This window comes from Argopecten irradians, chromosome 8, assembly GCF_041381155.1.
Source record: "Argopecten irradians isolate NY chromosome 8, Ai_NY, whole genome shotgun sequence".
Taxonomy (NCBI): domain Eukaryota; kingdom Metazoa; phylum Mollusca; class Bivalvia; order Pectinida; family Pectinidae; genus Argopecten; species Argopecten irradians.
In genome coordinates this window covers 26,750,334-26,773,296 of record NC_091141.1, presented here as the reverse complement: position 1 = coordinate 26,773,296, position 22,963 = coordinate 26,750,334, and the positions used below count along the sequence as shown (strand labels likewise).

The window sequence follows — 22,963 nt, the reverse complement described above, 5'->3', positions numbered from 1 at the left end:
TTCAAATACGGCTAATCATACTTTTTACGTTATTTATTGGAAAATGTCAATACATAAACAGACAATAAACTATGTTAGAGTTATTTTAATTAATTCTAATTGAAAAATCGCGCTGTCTTATATACATGTATAATTTAGCTTTAATGTTAGGTTGTAAAATTTCGGCAAGTTGTATTGTGAGCAAGGTTTAAAGTATTAGACATTATTTTTGACCAAATTTATTGTATCGACGCACATAGGGCCAGCAACATATGCCTTACTTTACGGTTCTCATGTACATGTACGGGAAAGTTAGGCCTATGACCAACAATTTGTATTCATCCGCGGCACGAGCGGAAAAGAGTGATCCGGTCTGAAATGGTGTCGTCGATTAAGGCGATGTTTACATCTATGTTTAATATTTTTTCCTGTTCGAAAAAAGCGTAAAAATATTACCGGTTTGCGAAGAATCGTTAGAAAAGACTACTAACATGTCGCGGTGTGATTTAGATGCCATTCAGTTGCAATTGAAGACAGCAATTCAAAGTCACCAGGTTGGTTATGTGATGATCGTTGTAAAGTTTCTGTGTTGTGTGTCGAACGGAGAACTTTAGGACTTCGCATTATAAAGTTCTTTATGTAATCAAAATTAATGCTGTCGAACGAATAGTATGATATATGGTTTATATGATAAGATTTACATTAGCTTATTTTGGATACAAAATAATTATTTTCTCATTTTTTCACAATTTTTTATCGACCTTTGGCTTTAGATGCAGCACGTATCTCCACAGTTGGGTGATGTCACCGCGGATATTCTCGCTGCCAGTTGATTCGCATTGTTCATTTAGCGGACTAAGTATTATTTTATCTGTATGTACATAATTGTGATTTTTATTACAGTTTCTTGTGACGAAAATGAAGTCGGACCCACAGGTAAGTCGAGTTTTCGTTTTACTGGCTCGTTGACTGAAGGCATTTTCTCTGCGGCACCATTGTTACCAGTTCGCGATGTACAATATCGATTTTTCTTGTGGAAGTTTTCTTTGCTTAGACCTACACTCCTGTCAGTCGGCCAAGGAAACCATGTTGATTTTGTAGTGATTAGGAATATAATTTAATATTTGCAGAATGCTGATCTTCGAAAACAACTCCACGATTTACAGAGGGAAATCACAGTTTTAAGTGAGAAACAGGTAAGCTCATTTTATCATCAATTATTGATTGGATTTTGCTAGTAATTTAGCGTACACATTTATTGATTCTGTTTAACCTACCCACAAATTAATAAACTATCTATAATGGCACTGGACTGGGTGATGAAATACCTTGTTGTCATGATTTAAACCTATTTTATTGTTTATATTTTACTTAATTCATTCTATATTGATAAAATAACCAATCAAAAGCTAGATATATGTCATGTGATCCTTCCATTCCATTGATTTCCTTATCTCCAAACTTTTGCAATTTCAAAATTGAAACAAGCAAATTAAGTCTTCGTGAGTTTTCTTAATTTCATTTTTATTCTGAATAGTTGACAGTTGTCATCATAGTTGCATGACCTTCTAAAATTTTAAAACCATAGCATAATTTTGATTGGTTTGAATATTCCAAAACATGTCAACAAATATTCCAAGAATATAAATACATTTATCTACACTGAAGTTTAAGTTTGTGAAAATGCTTCACTGTATGATAAAACTTTCACTTTTTAAAACGTTTCTAAAATTACAATTTGAGTCCCTTGGAGACTCGCATTAATTTATTGGAGTGCACCAAAGTGGTTGTTTTTGTACCAGATTTTTTTTTATCAAAAATATCAAGTGTTGTTTAAAGTTTCTGCCACTGGTGTTTTTATGTTGAGTTGACTTTGTATTTAACCGCTATGTGATGGTCACGCCTAACACCTGTTCTCTGACGGTCAGCTGATAATAATATACGGTGGATTGATCCAGTGTTGTCACACCATTATTGAAAATCACTGGATGTGACGAGGGCTTGCTATGTTGTACCTATGATGGCAGATGTCACTTTACTAATTAGGCCTAGCTACCATATATAACAGGCAAAAGCTATATAGATTATATGAAACTGTAGTAGTGAAGATTTCATGTGTGGTAAGGACATATGTCTTTGTTTGAATTCAAGTTATTTAAAAATACATACTAGATTAAAGGGAGGCATATAACCCTAATTTGAATAAATTGATATTAATTATTTTGTTGACAGTAAGGGGAATTTAACTTTATATATATATATATGCATAAAATGGGTCCTTTTTGGTCCCTATATCCATCATATTTTTTTGTAAACTATTTTAAAGAATTGTTAACTAGATCAAGTGGTTGTATTTGAAATATATATAATAGTTTAAGTACAATATGATGGCAGGTGGCTTTTTTTTTTTTTTTTTTTTAAATTTTAGTTGCCATGGTAATCATAGAAATATAAGTGAAATTGAAGCGATTTGGAAATTTTGTTTTTCTTTTTGCCTGAAAGAGCTCAATTTTCAACAAACTCATTATGTAATGAGAATATGATTTAAGGCACTTAAGATACACGAATTACATAGAATTAACCTAAAAGCAGATTGAGAATGAGAAGCTGTTTCATAGACTGCAGGGGCCTACAACTATATTAAAAAATAAATCAACAAACACCAATATTTTTTATTGAAAATTGGTTTCTGACATTGACCAGTGTTGTCATAGTTGCATGACCTTTCTAAAATTTTAAAACCATAGCATAATTTTGATTGGTTTGAATATTCCAAAACATGTCAACAAATATTCCAAGAATATAAATACATTTATCTAACTGAAGTTTAAGTTTGTGAACAACTGTATGATAAAACTTTCACTTTTTAAAACGTTTCTAAAATTACAATTTGAGTCCCTTGGAGACTCGCATTAATTTATTGGAGTGCACCAAAGTGGTTGTTTTTGTACCAGATTTTTTTTTTATCAAAAATATCAAGTGTTGTTTAAAGTTTCTGCCACTGGTGTTTTTATGTTGAGTTGACTTTGTATTTAACCGCTATGTGATGGTCACGCCTAACACCTGTTCTCTGACGGTCAGCTGATAATAATATACGGTGGATTGATCCAGTGTTGTCACACCATTATTGAAAATCACTGGATGTGACGAGGGCTTGCTATGTTGTACCTATGATGGCAGATGTCACTTTACTAATTAGGCCTAGCTACCATATATATAACAGGCATAAGCTTTATAGATTATATGAAACTGTAGTAGTGAAGATTTCATGTGTGGTAAGGACATATGTCTTTGTTTGAATTCAAGTTATTTAAAAATACATACTAGATTAAAGGGGCATATAACCCTAATTTGAATAAATTGATATTAATTATTTTGTTGACAGTAAGGGGAATTTAACTTTATATATATATATATGCATAAAATGGGTCCTTTTTGGTCCCTATATCCATCATATTTTTTTTGTAAACTATTTTAAAGAATTGTTAACTAGATCAAGTGGTTGTATTTGAAATATATATAATAGTTTAAGTACAATATGATGGCAGGTGGCTTTTTTTTTTTTTTTTTTTTTTAAATTTTAGTTGCCATGGTAATCATAGAAATATAAGTGAAATTGAAGCGATTTGGAAATTTTGTTTTTCTTTTTGCCTGAAAGAGCTCAATTTTCAACAAACTCATTATGTAATGAGAATATGATTTAAGGCACTTAAGATACATCTTGCAAAAAATAAAGTTTGTTCAAGGATGAGTGCTGAAACATTCTAGATGAAAAAGTTGATTTTATAGCAAAAGATTACTAGTATTTGCAAAATATTTAAATATTTCCTCAGCCATCACACCTGTCATACTAATTTATTGTATCAGGGATATACTTGATATTTCAAATACTAAATTAATGGTTTTAATTAAAATCTAAAGATTAGAGGTCAAATAGGGCTCAAACCACAATTAATCCTTTGATAAAAACTTTATTTAGTTGAATAGAATTAACCTAAAAGCAGATTGAGAATGAGAAGCTGTTTCATAGGCTGCAGGGGCCTACAACTATATTCAAAAATAAATCAACAAACACCAATGTTTTTATTGAAAATTGGTTTCTGACATTGACCAAGCTGAATAAGTCACATTTTATTGCATATGTAGTATTTTAACTTATATCTAAAGCTTGTCAAATTGTGAAGAAGATGTAATGATATGGGACATGTGCAAGGCTAGCAAGATGCTGGATTCAAAAGCACACTGGTATTTATGATTCCATGTTGTAGACTTAGGATTAACACTGAAATAAGCTTACGACCAATTCTAATAATTTATTACTCACAAGTTTATATGTATATATCAAAATAGTAATGGATAATAAGCGGTTCTTTTTATAATAGCGTCTAAAACTAGTTCATGATCACAGAATTCATCTGTAGAAAAGTAAAATCTGTACAGTTCAGAGGTACTTTTGAAATGAGGCATGCATTTGTACTGGTAAAATATATGTTTACACGCAAAGTGTTACACTAAATTGCATTATGAAACTATTATTGATTATTATAAAGTAATCTAATATTGGGATGCTCAGTGCAATTGATCAAGTCCTGTAATATTGTTACTGTAGATACAGTGTGCCATCAAATCATCTATCTTATATATATATTATATTGTACAGTTCTATCAATGCATTTAATATACTGTTCAATGCCATTCACTGTATAAAGGTTATAGCATTGTTCAAAAGTATTGTTGTGAGATGTGTGATGACTTTACAAAAAGTTAGATGCTATCATGTGCACGTCAACAACCAAGCAAGGATTCTGACACAGTGTGTATTAAATTTGTTTTGCCATGAAAGTTAAAGTGTAACACTGTCTAAAATAAGTAATTGAAAAGGTGATATCTTCATGTAGGTGAAATATAAATCAAATTGTCATATGTAATATAATTACAATATGCAGAGATACACTCTTACAGTCTTATTTTGTGTTTGATTACAGAAAGTCATTGTACAAAATCTGAGAAAAGAACTAGTCACGAGGCAGCAGCCCACACCTGCTGTCTCTAAACCCCAGCCGTGTGTGCCTACTCGACCACAGCCCATACAGGTATGCTCTCCAAGGTAGCAGTCCACCGTCTCTAAACCTCTTGTCATTTGCTTACTAAATAACCCATATATATCAGCTCTCTTGTTTCCAACTGTAGTCCATATTTTCATGTTACCATTAATGTTTTTCAGCCAAAGCCTGCTTCTACACCAGTTAGTCCAGCTGTTGCACCTGTAACCATGCCAACAAATTTAATAAAACGAGAAGAGGCATGTCCAGTGAAACAGGAAGATGCTCTGTGTCCAGTCAAAATTGAAGGAGGTGATGTTACACCCAACACAGTAGCCAGTCAAATCTCACCAAGGTCAACTTCTCCACCAATCAGAGTACCTCAGTACCCTCTTCACAGACCCTCCATTCTCCCACAGGTATGTACTATATAAACAGTTTTTCTCCATATTTTAGGAAAAATTCCTGTCATCCATCAGTTTTTCTTCTAGTATCATATTGGGAATAAGACCAAGTAGAGTTGTTCAAAAGAATTACCCTGACATTCAGTGAAGACCATAGGGATTAAATATGTGGAAAGCTTTCAACAAGTTGAACAACTACTCCTTATCAAGTAAAAGACCCAGAGACCTTATAGAATTTTAGTATGCTGGAATAAAGGGCTATGATATACATTTTAAATTTGTTCAAATTAATGACCTTGACCATCATTCAGGTCACGTAGGTTAAATGTGTGAAAATCTCTTTTCATTCATTGATTATAAATGAGTGCCATAGACTTGTGAACTTTTACAACATATATATACTGAGTTTAACTGCTACCAAGTTTGTTCGAAATATAATTCAATTAAACGAAACCTAAGAAGGATTTGTTTGTTGTATGGAAAAAACATCTTATTTAAGAAGAAACCCACTACATTTTCTCTCTGTAAGCTTTAGACATAGCTAATATTTCAATTATATTTCTAGGGTAAATCTGTGGGCAGTAAAGCATTTACATCATCACTCTCACGACGCCCTTCAGACTCTGACCTTCGTGACATCCGCAAAACTGTCGAAAAGAAACAAATTTCATCAGAGGAAAAGGAGGTACCATCAAATTGCATTCTAAGCTATCTAAAATAAGTTTTTGTTTTTTTAGCCCACCATCATCAGATGGTGGGCTATTCAAATCGCCCTGCGTCCGTCGTCCGTCGTCCGTCCGTAAACAATGCTTGTTATCACCATTTCTTAAAAACTGCTGCAGGGATTTTGTTCAAGCTTCACATGGAGGGTCCCCTTGGTCCATATTTGTGCCATACAGATTTTGAGGCTGATCGGAAAAATAAGATGGCCGCCAGGCAGCCATCTTTGATTTTGGCAGTTGAAGTTTGTTATCGATATTTGTTGAGAACTACTGAAGGGATTTTGTTCAAACTTCACATGGAGGTTACCCTTGGTCCCTAGTTGTGCCATGCAGATTTTGAGGCTGATCGGAAAAACAAGATGGCCGCCAGGCAGCCATCTTTGATTTTGGCAGTTGAAGTTTGTTATTGATATTTCTTGAGAACTACTGAAGGGATTTTGTTCAAACTTCACATGGAGGTTACCCTTGGTCCCTAGTTGTGCCATACAGATTTTGAGGTTGATCGGAAAAACAACATGGCCGCCAGGCAGCCATCTTTGATATTGGCATTTGAAGTTTGTTATCGATATTTCTTGAGAACTACTGAAGGGATTTTGTTCAAACTTCACATGGAGGGTACCCTTGGCCCCTAGTTGTGCCATACTGATTTTGCGGCTGATCGGAAAAACAAGATGGCCGCCAGGCAGCCATCTTTGATTTTGGCAGTTGAAGTTTGTTATCGCTATTTCTTGAAAACCATTGAAGAGATTTTGTTCAAACTTCACATGGAATATTCCATTGGTCTGTAGTTGTGCCATATTGATTTTTAGGCTGATCAGAAAAACAAGATGGCCATTAAGGTTTGTTATCACTATTTCTCAGAAAGCGCTAAAGGTATCTTTCTCAAATTTAATATGTAGGTTCCCCTAGGGCCCTAGTTGTGCATATTGCATTTTTGGACCAATCGGGGAACAAGATGGCTGCCAGGCCGCCATCTTGGATTTTGATAGTTAAAGTTTGTTATCGCTATTTCTCAGATAGTACTGAAGGGATCTGTCTCAAATTTCATATGTAGGTTCCCCTAGGGACTTAGTTGTGCATATTGCATTTTGTGACCGATCGGTCAACAAGATGGCCGCCAGGCAGCCATCTTGGATTTTGATATTCAAAGTTTGTTATCGCTGTTTCTCAGAAAGTACTGAAGGGATCTGTCTCAAAATTCATATGTAGGTTCCCCTAGGGACCTTGTTGTGCAGATTGCGTTTTGGGACCGATAGGTCAACAAGATTGCCGCCAGGCAGCCATCTTGGATTTTATATTCAAAGTTTGTTATCTCTATTTCTCAGAAAGTATTGAATGGATCTTTCTCAAATTTCACAGGTAGGTTCCCCTAGGGCCCTAGTTGTGCATAGTATGATTTGGGACCGATTTAATCAACAAGATGGCCGCCAAGGAGCCATCTTGGATTTTGAGAGTTAAAAGTTTGATATCACTATTTCTCAGAAAGTATTAAATGGATCATTCTCAAATTTCACATGTAGGTTCCCCTAGGGCCCTAGTTGTGCAAATTGCGATTTTGGGCTGATTGATCGACAAGATGGCTGTCAAGGAGCCATTTTGGATTTTGATAGTTGAAGTTTGTTAATGCTATTTCTCAAAAGGTACTGAAGCGATCTGTCTCAAATTTTATGTGAAGTATGTTTGAAAAAGTTTAAAAAGTAGAGAAAAGATCCATCTTTCCATTGTCAGACATAGATCATTCTTTGGTGGGCGCCAAGATCCCTCAGGGATCTCTTGTTTGTTTATTTATTGCCTGATATGGGAGTTATGTATAGCCATTGTTGTGTCAGCTAATATATTGATCTTAACATGTACATTTCCCAGTTTCCATGTGTATGTTTATCCAAAAGTTATACATTTTCTGAGATTTCCAAAAAAAATAAGACTTATAATTCAGCTGTGCTATGTGTAATTAAAAACTTGATAGATTTAAAACACAAACAAATTTTGTCTTTGCAAGTTACCTCCCTTTTGGATAGGTATTGATTGTGGCATCATTATTTTGTGAGCGAAATTCACATCATTTTCTCTGAAAAGTATGATGGCACACTCACAAACACATGACGACACAATGAATACCTACCTGTAAGGGCAGAAGAGTCAGCTACAGGTTGACCAATAGTCATTGTTATACTCCTATAAAATAGTTTATATATAAACTCTATGGACAAAAATGCCAATAAATGGTGGTCAAAGAGCTGTGACGTCACATATACAATTCATGACATCAAAGCATTTTTTTGAGTCAATGGGTATATCAAAACAGTTATTGACTTGAATTTCCAGCAACAGATGATTTGTAACATTGGACCCTCACACGAACTCTTTGTATTCGGGCTATACAATCTCCACCCTCCTATTACTGCAAACATAAATATTTTACCAGTAATCATATTTTAGCACATATCACGCTCAAGACTGCTAAATATGAGTGCAAATTTGATTGTGCTATATTAAAGATGCTCCACCGCTGACAAATGGTATTTTTTTCACTATTAAAAAACAGGAGCAGACGATTTAGTATTTTTCTCCAGTTACAAAAGTTACTTACTTTACACCATAACCACCATTGAAAAGTTTGAGCTTCTAATTTTACTTCAAGTTAAAAACATGAAAAATAATTAATTGCATCCCGAAAAAATTCCTTGACACAATATCCTATATGGAATGAAGTACTGATTGCGCATGCACCAAAAGCGAAATAAATTATTATATATCATTTTTTGTATTAATTAGGCATATATATACACGATTAAACACCAATTATTGTTCAAATGATTAACATCATTTATGCTCTGTCGGCGGTGGAGCATCTTTAAGGACTTTAACACTAATACAGTAACTTGTCAAACTTTGTTCATGGTCTACCTCAGCTTCAGGTGTTAAGTTTAACCAGCCAACAGTTATATGGAGATAGCAATGTAATCATTGGAAGTAATAGCAATATTTTATGTTACAGAAACTGGCATACATGGCAGTATTAGAACTGGTGACTCAGGAGACATTAAAAGGTATGATGTGGTACACTGATGGAGAATGGTACATAGGTACTCTGTATGTGTGTGTGTTGGGGGGGATGATATACTGAAGGTTGAAGTGATGAGTCATATTTTGATTTCACCGACATTGTTTAAAATGGACTTGGCCCTGATTTTTGGAAACAAAAATTGCTGATAATGGACTTGGCCCTGATTTTTGGAAACAAAAATTGCTGATTTAAGTAAAAACTTGAAAGTCGCATCATTATGCATAACATAGTTTAAGTAAACAAAATTGACAGAAGATTGTTTCCAAAAAATCAGGTTAGGTCATAGTGCATGTGGATTGGTTATTTCAAGCACTTAATATAGGGATGGGTTTCTAATGGTCACAAATGCAAAACCTATAGAGGAAGATTTAATAGTCAAAATATCAGAATAATTTAGATCAATTTCCAAAGATTAGGTTCAGCATTCATATGTAGTATATTGGAAGAGCTTGCCGCTGTTGACGTAAATCTAGGTAAAGACAAAACTTCCCTTCTATTGTGACCTGTTTGGTTATTACTGTAGTTCATCTCAAATGGTCAATGATCTCATTGCATGGCTATCTACCCATATAATGTATGAAAAATCCCTATTTGATAAAATTAAGAACCAGTATTTCTAAACACTGTAAATATATTTTAAGTGTGTATGTGAATTTTGCTACTTTCAGAAATGCAGAGCAGAAAGCATGAAAGGAAAAGAAGAACGACGGCCAACCCTATGTATAACTTTGAACCAGAAATACATGTAAGTTACGTCACAATGTTAGATTGATAAACCCAGAAAAATATTACATTTTGCTTTTGAAAATTAGATATTGACAATTTTTGAGCGTAATTGAGATATTGTGATTTTAAATGTATTTAGGAAGTAGAAAAGTTAGTTCTTATTGTACTATTCAATGCTTTCAGAGGAGAAGACCAACATCTCTTGTACTAAACAACTTGCAGGTGATGAAGAGACCTCGTGGTAAGGACTTAAATGTTTGTCAAAATGGCTAAGGGGACGTCATAAAAACCTCAATCTTGTTTGTAACAAACATTTTCATTGGCTTAAAAAAAAAATTATCAGTCCATGAGAAAAATAATGGCATTGTCATTTGTAACATAACTTTTGATTGGTCAAAACAACAGCATGATGATTTCATTTAAGTATTGGTCTGAATGAATTTTGAAGAGATTATCTATAATAGATTATATTATAAGGATTACTTTGAACAGATGTGATATGTTATGGAGATATAACACAAAAATCAGAGTGAACTCTTTATTGATAACTGCTTTTCAATTTATTATGAGTACACAAGATCCTTGTGTTACTGTAAACGAATTTTCTTTTGTGTGCAATTTATTTTTGCAAATTTTGTGATCAAGGTAAATTTGTGAAAGTCCGTTATATTCCCATTCAATCTTAATCCGCAAAACTTAATCATCGTGAAAATGTTTTGAAACAGAAATCGTGAAATTAAGTAGCCATGAAAGAAAGTTGGTTTACAGTAATCTTCATGACATAATATATATAAATTGTTTATGTCAATTCTTAAAATAAATAATATTGGATCAGCCAAGTAGGAAGCAGTTCAGTATGCATGAATATTTATGATGCGACATTGTTATTTGTATTTGATGTTAATTATCTTGTGTTGGATTTGTTTCCTGTCAAGTTCTCATCAGCTTTTGGTACAGTAAACTTGTTGAAAGTATAAATATGATATTATGAATACATCTCCATGGTCTAATATTGATATTATTCAATGTGTAAATGGTGAGGAGTGGATAAAATACATATATATGTAACATTGTTAATGAGGTACCATTATCAGGTCTTGATTTGAATAAAAATGGTAATAATATATTTTAATGATAAATTATTATTATTGATACGTTTAATACCAGGTAACTACCAGGTTTTGATATAATACATAAATACTTGTTGATGATCAGATGATGTTAATTAATGTTATGCTGTAGTAGGAGGATGTTTTTGTTGCCAGGGCGACCACCCAAACATGCTCGATCACCTAGCAACAGTCATCCGGGTACTCCTGATAGTAATGATAGTGGAGGCAGGATCAGCAAAAATGGCTTTGAGGTTTGTAGTTGGTGGCAGCCATCAATGCCAAGATAAATATAATGATTCAGGTAAATGACCATGATTATCCATGTTACGAGACATGAATGATGATCAATCATTGTGTATTCTAAGACCTACGTGAATGATCGATCTGTATTGTGTGTTAAAAGATAAATATAATGGTATTTATTTAAGCATTACCATATATATTTACATTATTATTTTAGATGCTGTGAAACAGCATTCTTAGGTACGCTCAGCGAGCCTGTGCACATCAAAACAATGAAACCACCCCGCATGAAAATTAAAAGTTGTTTTGTTCATTTCACGTATTACTTGATGGTATAAAAATAAAACCCTAATAATCAAAACCACAGACATTGAATTTGAACATAAATATACACCATGGATGAAGTGTTTTAAGTATTTAGTTGGGACTCTGATATTTGTATCGCTGCGAGATCATTGGTCTTCCAAAAATAACGAACAATGCCTTCTTTGCTGTTTCCTCCGCAGCAGACTTTCGGTTGATTTTGGATTGTGTATATATGTTTATTTAAATTTATGTAATTCATGCGCTCAATTATTGTAATCAAATGTTATCTATATGAAAGTAATTGCAAAAAAAGTTCTTATAACACTTATAAAAATTTTTGTATTGGTTGCATTGACGAACTATATCTGATGATATTGTTTAAAAAAATAGTTTTGAGCACGAGTTTCCTCCCTTGTTCTGTCACTGGGAGTTGTGTCTTTTGTTTATAGACAACTGCGTTATATTGAAAGGGAAAACGTACATAACTTACCAACATAAACTTACAAAATAATTTAAATATCAAATTTATGGAAAATGAGTTATTCAACTTATTGTTCTTGAAAAAAAATGAAAATCATAAATTAAATACGATATACCGTAAATATATATTGTTAAACTCTGAAATTCAACACTGCACACTTGGTATACTAAATTCAATATTTAAATAAAAAAACTATTTTTTTATTCCTTTATTTGAGTCCTCTTTTGGGGGTCTCTGCATTAAAATTATGTAAGACCAGGAAAACCGTTTATCAACGATAATATACTCCACACGATGGAACTGCCCTTTTGACAGTGATCAGTTGACGTTACCATGTTGACATTAGTTACAGCATATGGTCATGTATTGGGTGTCATTTATACCAAAATAGACTTCGCTTGGCTTAGTTAGTTTGTATATTAATTGTGACAAGTGAATGTAAATATTGTGAGTTAAAAGGCAAATGTAATGGTAATGGTATGTATTGTGTGTGTTAAGACACACATGATGGTCTGTATTGTATGTTTAAAGAACATGTGATGATCTATGTTGTATTTAATGATTGATGCCTTGTGTTTATGAGACGTACATGATTTTGTTCCAGGACATACATGATGACCTGTGTGCTGTGTGTGGACAGTCGGGCCAGCTTCTGTTATGTGACACCTGTAGTAAAGTGTACCACCTGCAGTGCCTTGACCCGCCCCTGCCTTGTGTTCCAGATGGACGCTGGAGCTGTGCCAAGTGTCAGGTACTAGAATAAAGGCATTGACACCAATTGAATCTTTATAAATGATACTGTTTAACTATGTGAGGATCACTGATCACTGTAAAACCCTTTATTAACATGCCCCTGTACTATACAGAGTGCGTACATGACAGCATTTTACTTACACGCATGGCACATATTTATTTAGTGAACAAATTATAACAGGTGAAAACTAAGGGGAAGTAACCTCTTATTACAAACATAGGCTAGTATATTTACCCCAAAAATAAGGAGTAATCTGACAAAATTGCAAAAGAATTTATCTATTCACATTTTTAATCTAGAATATACTGTCTTACTCTATTAAAAAGTCCCAAGAATTTTGAGAAGGGGAAAATGCTAAAAATAGCCTCCAAAATTGACAATAGCATCCACTATTTTCCATAAAAATGCAGCAAAACGGATAAGACGTTGATAAGTGTTTCTTATCAATAATAATTGCAAATCGTTATTTTTCTCTTGAAAACAATCTTTTTTGTTCTTGCTTGGTTTTACTCGAAGCACAGTAGACTTCATATTAGATTAATTAAAGATTTACAGCAGATGTCGCGATATGCGCATGCGCGTGCTTCCGGAAATCAAATCTCGATCGTGCGTTTTCCATCGTCCTCCTTCGTCAGCAGTATGTAAACTTTTCACATTTTAAACCTTTTTTCTAAAGTTCTACTGGTGATATTGAGCTGAAAGTTGTCTGATATGATCCTTACATGGTCCAAACTAAACATTTTTTTCATGGGTCGATACTAAATCCAAGATGGCCGCCACGGCTGCCATTTTGAAAACACAATTTTGATATTTTTCAAGTTCTGCAAGTGCGATTTTGCTGAAAATTGCTTGAAATAATCCCGACATGCTTCTAACCAAGTGTTGTTATTTCATGGGTCAGTACGAAATCCATGGTGACTACAATAGACACCATATTGCAAAACAAATTAAATAAAAAACATCTTCGTCAGTTCTACTGGAAGAGCAACCTAAGAAGTGTTGTTTTTTCATAGACACTCAAAATATCTCAAAATCCAAGATGGATGCCAAAGTTACTATTTAAGTACAATGTACCCAATGCCTCTAGTTTTCGATAAATCCCCGTTATAGTATACACAAATTATGTACTATGTCCGATGTGGTCGAAGTGCACTGTATGAATTCCGGAAATAAGCGATCGCCGAAGTGAGATATATTGTTGAAGAAAGTGACCTAGTTGGATCAATACGATGTTTACTACATATTATCATTATTATGAAAATGGATGAAATGATTAAGACTAAATTATCTATGAAATAAACTGAAAATATTCTAACAACAATACTAATTAACACATAAAAATGGACCGAATCAGCACGGTCATCTTGCCTTGAGTCGGTTATCCCCCTAATTTTCATACAAAAATTACCCGTAGACCTTAACTCTAAGAAAATGTATGTATTTTCTCGCATTTGGACTATTTCTCGTTTCAAAACTGGTATTCAGAGATAAAAAATAGACATTTAAAAGTAGTGTGAGATGTGATTTAAATATCACCCTTCGACAAGTTAACGTATGGTGTATATATCAAGGATTTATAAGCTATTTACGTCCTCGACTTTATAGCACCTTCGCTGTATGTTGATAGCGATTTTGGCAACAAACCATACAGTAGCCCGCGATTGATTACGATTGTACTCAATCCAGGCATTACTGCGAGTAACTTCACGCCCATTACGTTTGATTGTTTCCTCATACATCCATTATTAAAAAAAACCAGTTCTGAATCCTTTTGTAATTCATCAGATATATTATTAGAATTGTATAAAATAGTAAACTCGAATGAAAGTCTTGGTGTTTAGTGATGGATTATGTGAGTTTAAGAATAGGATACCAATATTTATCATATCATACCGGTTGCAAATACAATATTGTATCTAAGACAAACCTACTTAATCTGTTTGTTTTTTAATCGCTAGCTTCGGCGATCGCTATTTCCGGAACTCATACACACTCCGACCACGGTCTTTAAAGCAACATACGTGTTTGACCTGGCCTTTGAATAATTAGGGCCCCGCATCGAGATGCGGGTGCCCTATAGTAATCAAGTTGTCCGTCCGTCTGTCTGTCCGTCCGTCTGTCCGTCCGTCCGTCTGTCTGTCCGTCCGTCCGTCTGTCCGATTTTTTTCTTTTGCACATTAATGATGGAAGGGAGTGGAGTATTTTCCCCATATTTTACATGATGATTCCCCATCCATCCTAGATCTGCTTGGTAATTTTTCAGGCTGAAATTAAATTAAAAAATCCGCCATCTTGGATTTTAACATTTTGTTATAACATTATGATGCAAAGTTGTTCAGAATTAAACAAGGAGTTGACTGTCCAAAGGTAAGGTCATGGGCCAAGGTTACTAAGTCAAAGGTCAAGGTCAAATTTAACAAGCAAATATTTGTAGATCTTATGTGATGGGTAAGAAATAACATTCACTATGAACTAGTATACAATATTCACTAAAAACAGTTTCATCTAACTTGATATTTTTTTTCAGAATTTATCCTGAAGTAAGTTTTCCTAAGACAAAGAAAAGATATACCATTCCACAGAGTTTATTTGCAGATACAACTCTTATGGAAAAAAAAACTTTTACATGATTAAAATATTTGAGCAAGACCTTTATTCCCTTCCTTTCACATTTGTTATGTGTTTCTTCAGCAAACTATGAGGTTTACCTTTTTAAAAGGGGTATTTGAGTTAATTGTATGCTCTTAATGTAATGTTAGCTTGGAATCAGGATTCAAGTTAAATACTTGGAAGACTTTTTCCAAAGAATTATAATAATGTACCATCATCGGTTTCCCAATTAATGTTGACATTAATTATTTATTAGCAACATATAGCTAACACGGAAGAATTCGTTGTCAAAATACTACTTTTCCACTTAAGCACGTCAGACACATAGCGGGGCCCTTTCTGACGTGTCAGTGTTCTAGTTTTCAGACAGTTTTCAAAAGATTACTGAAGAAAAAAAAATAGTATGTCAATATCTTCATCTAGTCATGACACATATAACTTTATAACCATTTATAGCCAAAGTCAATATTGATACACTGACGTTCGGTTTTGAATTAGCACTAAAACAATAAAAAATAAAATTAAAATGCCTTTTCAATACATTAATAAATATTATACGTGAATACAAAAATCATAAATGATGATCTTCTATGTATCGCTTTGGAGGATGTAGACACTTGCACGCTCTATCACTAATTTCCAAGTGAGCGACCTATGACACACGAAACACAGAGGTTTGAGAATAATTTACAATTTATACATTACGTATGCATTTTCACGAATGTCTCTGATGCGTGTGTTACACCAGAGATAAACGGCAATGCATGTGTCCCGCAATGAGCATAATATCTTTTCATTTTCAGTCAGCCAATGAGATTAAAGCGATTACCTTATACAAAATCCAATTGAGGACATTTTTGTGTCATTTTTGTTTGGAACGAGGCTGCTATCCTCTTACGGACGACACTTTGTTGTTTAGGATGGTTTTGAACGACAAATGATCGATCTTTCCAACGGTAGTACTGCAACCGTTTTTCTGAAGACTGAATATCCGCTGAGAACCGAAAGCCTTTAAATCAACATGGTGGGGGAGATTTTTTGTCTCGGCGAACTTTCCCCCTTCTTGTATTACGTATGATATATCCATGTAGAATATGAGTTTTACCGAGTTTTGATTTACATCCTTAGACCTAAGACCTCTAAAATGGTCTATGAACACTCTGATGGGTGGGGTTTTTGGTTACCGATGGCTTAATGATCACTTTTCTCTACGTACTTATTCTTGACTATCAAGTAGTTCACAAAGTACCAGACGTACATGTACGCTGAAAGTATTTCTAAAAAAAAAATCAGAATTCAGCTATAAAACTTATTTTTTCATTTTTGAACCTTTGTTGAGTAGAATTTCAAATAATGACCGAGGGGGTCCTTAATTTGTATTTTAGATATGTCGTTTCTTCAACAAATGTCGTAATTTCGAATGTGCATATTAATCAAAAGAAAAGCGTTTGTCAAAGAACGGCACCCTGAAGAATGCCGGGTTTGTGCAATGAAGTTCACAAAGGAATATTGACCGTCACGTGACCATGTATTATCCAATGAGAAAAGTGGAAAATAGAAAGGTTTTTAATATATATATATATATATATATATATATTCTGTTAAATAAACATACATTTTGCACATATCCTGTTTTCTTTATATTCCTGGTTGTGATATGCACGATCTTGATCATAAAAGCCGACTCTTCAATCATTTCCGTTCCTATGGCTCAGGATAAAATTAACTATAAGTAATTTCCCAAACTCGGCTCCATTGTCCTGAATACTGGAATGTGTCATGTATATTAATTTTCGAAATTAATATTTAAAAAACACAAACTCTACATACATATATATAATAAATGGTTATGAAAGCGCAATTCCGATTCGCTAAAATCTCGTAAACTCCTGTGAAGATGGAATCCAGCATATTTACGTTCAATGTTAAGCAAACACTTCTATTTTTCTGTTCGTGTGCGTGTGTGTGTTTTTATTTTTCATTTTCACGGTTTTTAGAAGTTTTGAGCTTTGTGTTAATGCCAATAATTTGTAAAGTATTAGCATTTAAGGGTTCATTTGCTATTTTGTTTACATTTTAGGTTTGAAATAATTATGAGAAAACGATAAATCTTTTAGTAACCGATATTTTGAATTACTTGATAAATTCGGTATTAACTTAACACAAACCTTATAAGTTATACAGTCAGGAAAATACAAAACAGAAACACATAATACTTGCTAAGAATGAAAATTGAATAAAAATATGTCGAACCTATCGTTAAGTAAAAGAAATTCAATACAAAGAAATTCTATACATTTATATTTGACAATAACATAGACATATGTATACCTACATATATTAGTGTTTTAATGGATCAATTGAAGTAGATTTAAACTCACTTCCTGGGTGTATATAACTTATAAAACTACCTGATTATTGAAGAAGATAACGTCAGAATGAGTTGTGAAGATACAACAGCCATGAGGCAACTCTTTGGTCACGTTAATGTATCTCCTATTCATGACGTCACGCAAATCTTTCATGACGTCAAGTAATTCTATAGTGACGTCATTTCTACTAAGCAGTAATATTTTGCGAGTCTTGTGACAAAACAAAGAGATATTAATAAAATCTCGTATACAATACAGCACAAATTTATGATGCATGTTATTACTGAACTACAACAACCTATATATGTGCCCTGAATATCCCTTACCGTACATGTATGTGTACATGACGGAAAAGTATGTGCTGTCAGAAAGATTAAGCCAAAATGTTGTTTTCTTTTTAAATTCGAGACATGTTATAATTAAAACATAAAATCATTTATTTGCATAATAAAGTACATCAACGGCAAGGAACGGCAACCACAGGCTTATAAAAATAAAACAGAACCACCATATTCCAGATGGTCGGGCTATTCAAATCGCTTTTTGTTCCGTGGTCCGTAGTCCGTCCTTCCGTTCGTCCTTTCGTTTCCGTCCGTCCGTCCTGTCCGTCCTTCCGTCACGTCCGTCCGTCCGTCCGTTAACAATTTCTTGTTATCGCTATTTCTCAAAAGTACTTGAAGGGAGCTGTCTCGTATTTTTCATATGTAGGGTTCCCCTAGGGCCCTATATTGAATTTTGGGACCAATCGGTCAACAAGTGGGCCGCCAGGCATGCCATCTTGGTTTTTGATACTTAAAGTTTGGTTAGCGCTTAATCAGAATGTACTGAAGGGATGCGGCTGTATCAAAATTTCAAAACTAGGGCCCTAGTTGTGCATATTGCATTGTGGGACCACAGTCGGCTCAATCAAGATGGCCGCACGGCAGCCTTCTTGGATTTCTGATAAGTTAAAGTTTGTTATAGTATTTCTCAGAAAGTACTTCTTGTCTCCAATTTTTATTATAGGTCCCCTAGGGTCATAGTTGTGACATGTTGCGTTTTGCGGACATATCTCACAAAGTACTGAAAGGGATCATATTGTAGAGCCTTACCCAAGGGCGTACTAGTTGTTACATAATGCGTTTGTGGATCGAACTATCGGTCAACAATGGCGCCAGGCTGCCATCTTGGATTTTGATAGTTAAGATTGTTTATCGCTATTTCTCAGAAATTATTGAATGAATCTGTCTCAAATTTTCATATATAGGTTCCCTTAGGGCCGCTAGTTGTGGCATATTTCGATTTGGGACCGATCAATCATCAAGAATGGCCGCAAGGGAGCCATCTTGGACTTTTGATAGTTGAAGTTTGTTACTGCTGTTTCTCAGGGAAGTTACTGAAGCGATCTGTCTCAAATTTTAATATATAGTATGTTTGCAAAAGTTTGAAAGCAGAGAAAAGTATCCCTCTTTCCATTGTCAGGACATAGATCATTCTTTGGTGGGCGCCAAGATCCCTCTGGGATCTCTTCGTTATTCTCATGTTTGACATTTCAAAACCGCTAGTAATAAACATATCGTGACACACAAACAATTTCATCAATGTATGATTTGATTTCGTTATTACCATTCACTGAATTGTGTGTTTCTTTGAGAAATGGAAAATTTAATTACTTCTCTCAAAATAAACAATAAACCACTTTATTTTCCAGAGATGCAAATTCTCATGGAATTTCACTAGGGACCTTCAAAGCTGAATTCAAATGCCTTGAGAATTATTGTATAAATCTTCATTACAAAACGTAAATATTCTCAACAACCCTTAAATGCGACTTGATGTATTTACAAATATGATAAAATTAATGAAAATGCGAAATACATTTATAGTATACATGAAAGTGAAGTTGTTTACAGTTCTTACTTTCAACAACCATCAGTTTGTCTTCTTCAGTCCTTATTGGGATCAGAAAGGGATTTCAAAATGTGTTGGAGTGAGTAATTGTCTTAAGTCTCTTTTTGATCTCAATGAGGGCTGTAGCCAGATGGTTGTATACAAAATACTACTTATAAGCAGTTAAAAACTATGTTTAGGCACACAGTTAAATTTCCCCTTAACTTAGATCAACATCAACCATTCAACCTGCCATAATCTGTGTTCAGTAATTACTGAAAAGGAATATTATGTTATATTTGGTTGTTCTATTTGCAGCTAAAGAAGAGGAGAGGAAGAAATTACATAAGAAGAGTTTGGAATTAAGCAATGAAATGGTCTTGCTTGAATCCAAAACAAAGCAATTAGGGGAGGCACTTCTGGTAAGTTTCTATGTACACGGTTATCTGATTGATCTCATTGTTTATCCACTGTACATTTATTTATTCCTTATTGTTCATATGAACAAAGCAAAACAATGAAAAAAACAAGACATCTTAACAATTTGTTTTGCGCTTAAAACACAATCTGTGACACAATCCTATGAGTAGGATTTAAGGATGGAAAAAGTTTGGGACCTTTTATATCCTCTATACACATTGCTAGTTCTTATAATAAAAGTTTTACTGTAGTATATAGTATATACATTCTTACTTATATATCTAAATTTAAATTGTATATTTTTTAGCAACAGAGACAGAAGCGTGAAGAGTTGATGGAAACTAACCGTCAAAACCAACAGTCTGTGGAAAATTACAAGAACTTCATCAAAGTTATACAAAGCTCATAACAGTGTATGTCTTAAACGTGAAATTACTGACCACTGATTAAATGTTCCACTGGACAAAGGTCATTGTCAGGCCATCAACAATTACTGTTTGTGATGGTCATGAACACTTAAGACAATGGCAGAAAACTAGAATTTGATAGCTGGATGGTGTGTCAACCATTGTGTGAAATCTCATGTGGTACTTATACACTGAAAAGTCTGCCAACTGGTGACCTTGATATACAGCTGTAACCATGGAAAGTCTGCACACTGATGACCTTGACATATAGCTATATCCTTGGAAAGTTTGCTCAGTGATGACCTTGACATACAGCTGTGACCTTGGAAAGTTTGCTCACTGATGACCTTGACATATAGCTGTAACCTTGGAAAGTCTGCTCACTGATGACCTCTATGACCTTGGAAAGTCTGCTAGATGACCTTGACATATAGCTGTAACCTTTGAAAGTCTGCTCACTGATGACCTTGACATACAGCTGTAACCTTGCCCCCGACAGACTGGTGCTGATCTTACTGTACTTGTTGTACAATGACTGAATATTTACTACATATTATCAAAGAATTTCATTAATTCACAAGGTGACCATAGGAGTTTTTGGTAGTTTTCTATTTGGTTGGCTTGTTTTGCTAGGGTGAAACAGACTGTGTGTAAGAATGTGGATACATGTAACAGATGGGGATGAAATGATAGTGAGATGGTCCTGATCAGTTGATTTTATTTTTTGGATAAGTCCAAAATTTAAGATGGTCCCCAAAGTAGCCATATTGAAAATAATATTTTAAAGCTTCTGAAATCTACTTGTGTGATTGAAATGAATATTGGAAGGAATGTGAAGGGAGTGTGATCCATGAAGTGTTTTTATGGCAGCCATTTTGTAACATGTTTGTGCTCTCAAGGTTTTCCAATGTGCTTAATATTTTTATTCAAAGACTCCCAATTAATTAAAAGGACCAGGGGTATGATCTTTGACTGGTGGGTACCCGGAGGACTTCAAATTTTGTTAAAATGCATGACCTTTACCTTATTTATTCAAGTTCACTAGAGTTAAATATGCTATTAAAATGTTTTAAACAACTCATTTAAGTAAAAGGCCCAGAAACCTTATATTGGATCTGTAGTATACAATATTTCAAAGGAAAGACCATGATCTTCATTCTGATTGTAAAATCACTGAGGTAAACAAAGGCTTAAAACCTTTAACAGATTATCCAAGTAATTGACCAATCGCCAGGCATTATGAAGCCACTCCTCATGCTCGCACATGCATATTTACCACAAACATTGTAGCGTACACAATACAGAATGCAAAGTAGCATGCGCTATTGGTTGGTTTGATTGACAGTTGGCTATCCGTCAATTAGAGACCCAGGATCTGATATAGGGTCTAAAATGTGCTGGTATGAAGTTTAAAATTGTGATAATTTATCATTAGGTCTTACATCAATTCCTATTGTATTCAGTGCCCATAGGCTTCAACTATATTACACTTCAGTTTGTAAGTTAGAGGTGTGCTCTGTATATATATTACAAAGGTATAAGCTATTGATTGTAAGTTAGAGGTATGATGTGCTCTGTATATATTACAGAGGTGTTGCAGAGGTATGTTGTGTTCTGTGTGATACAGACGTATGTTAAGTTAAGTGTTTGGTACCTGATGTGTCTTGTATGTTAAAAGTGTTTCAAGAGGTATGATGTGTTCTGTGTGTTACAGACGTTTATGGTGTCGTAGTGTTCTGTGTGATACAGACTATGGTGTACCTGTATGTTAAGTGTGTTGCAGAGGTATGTTGTGTTCTGTGTGATACAGACGTATGGTGTACCCTGTATGTTAAAGTGTTTCAGAGGTATGATGTGCTCTGTGTGTTACTGACGTATGGTGTACCCTGTATGTTAAAAGTGTTTCAGAGGTATGATGTGCTCTGTGTGTTACTGACGTATGGTGTACCCTGTATGTTAAAAGTGTTTCAGAGGTATGATGTGCTCTGTGTGTTACTGACGTATGGTGTACCCTGTATGTTAAAGAGTGTATGTTAAAGAGTTATGATATGCTGAAACTAGTCAGATGAGAGTTGAGGCCCCTTACTATACCTACACACAGAGGATTACTACCCACCTGGATTATCTGCTGCTAATGTTAATGACTCATTATGTATAACTGTACCATAGGTCCAAAAAAATATATGTACAAATAATGTATGTAGGTAGAATATAGTTTTACTTACAATGAATTTGTTTCCTAATTTATTGAGTACGAGAAGTGTTGGATGTGGAGTGTAGATGTGTGGCTAATTAAAAAGAGTGCATCATTTTTTTTACTCTGCAGCTGAAACTAAGAATAAATGAATTAAAGGGAAAAAGAAAAGAAAAGGAATGCTGTAGTTCTGTTCTTTCTTCAAATTTACTGTAAACAAACTTATTTAGTGATAGTTTTATTTTAGCACTTTTT

The 22,963-nt window shown here is 34.2% G+C and overlaps 1 protein-coding gene across 1 annotated transcript; it reads left to right on the top strand.

The window, feature by feature from the left end:
* The first annotated feature begins 315 nt into the window (after window positions 1-315).
* Window positions 316-12,860, top strand: LOC138330004 (PHD finger protein 21A-like). The gene is made up of 11 exons (XM_069277336.1): window positions 316-533; window positions 883-915; window positions 1,110-1,175; window positions 4,965-5,072; window positions 5,204-5,440; window positions 5,991-6,110; window positions 9,146-9,197; window positions 9,883-9,959; window positions 10,124-10,181; window positions 11,206-11,303; window positions 12,687-12,860. The coding sequence occupies exons 1-11, from the start codon at window positions 471-473 to the stop codon at window positions 12,843-12,845; spliced, it is 1,071 nt and encodes a 356-aa protein (XP_069133437.1). The 5' UTR covers window positions 316-470; the 3' UTR covers window positions 12,846-12,860.
* The last annotated feature ends 10,103 nt before the right edge of the window (window positions 12,861-22,963 follow it).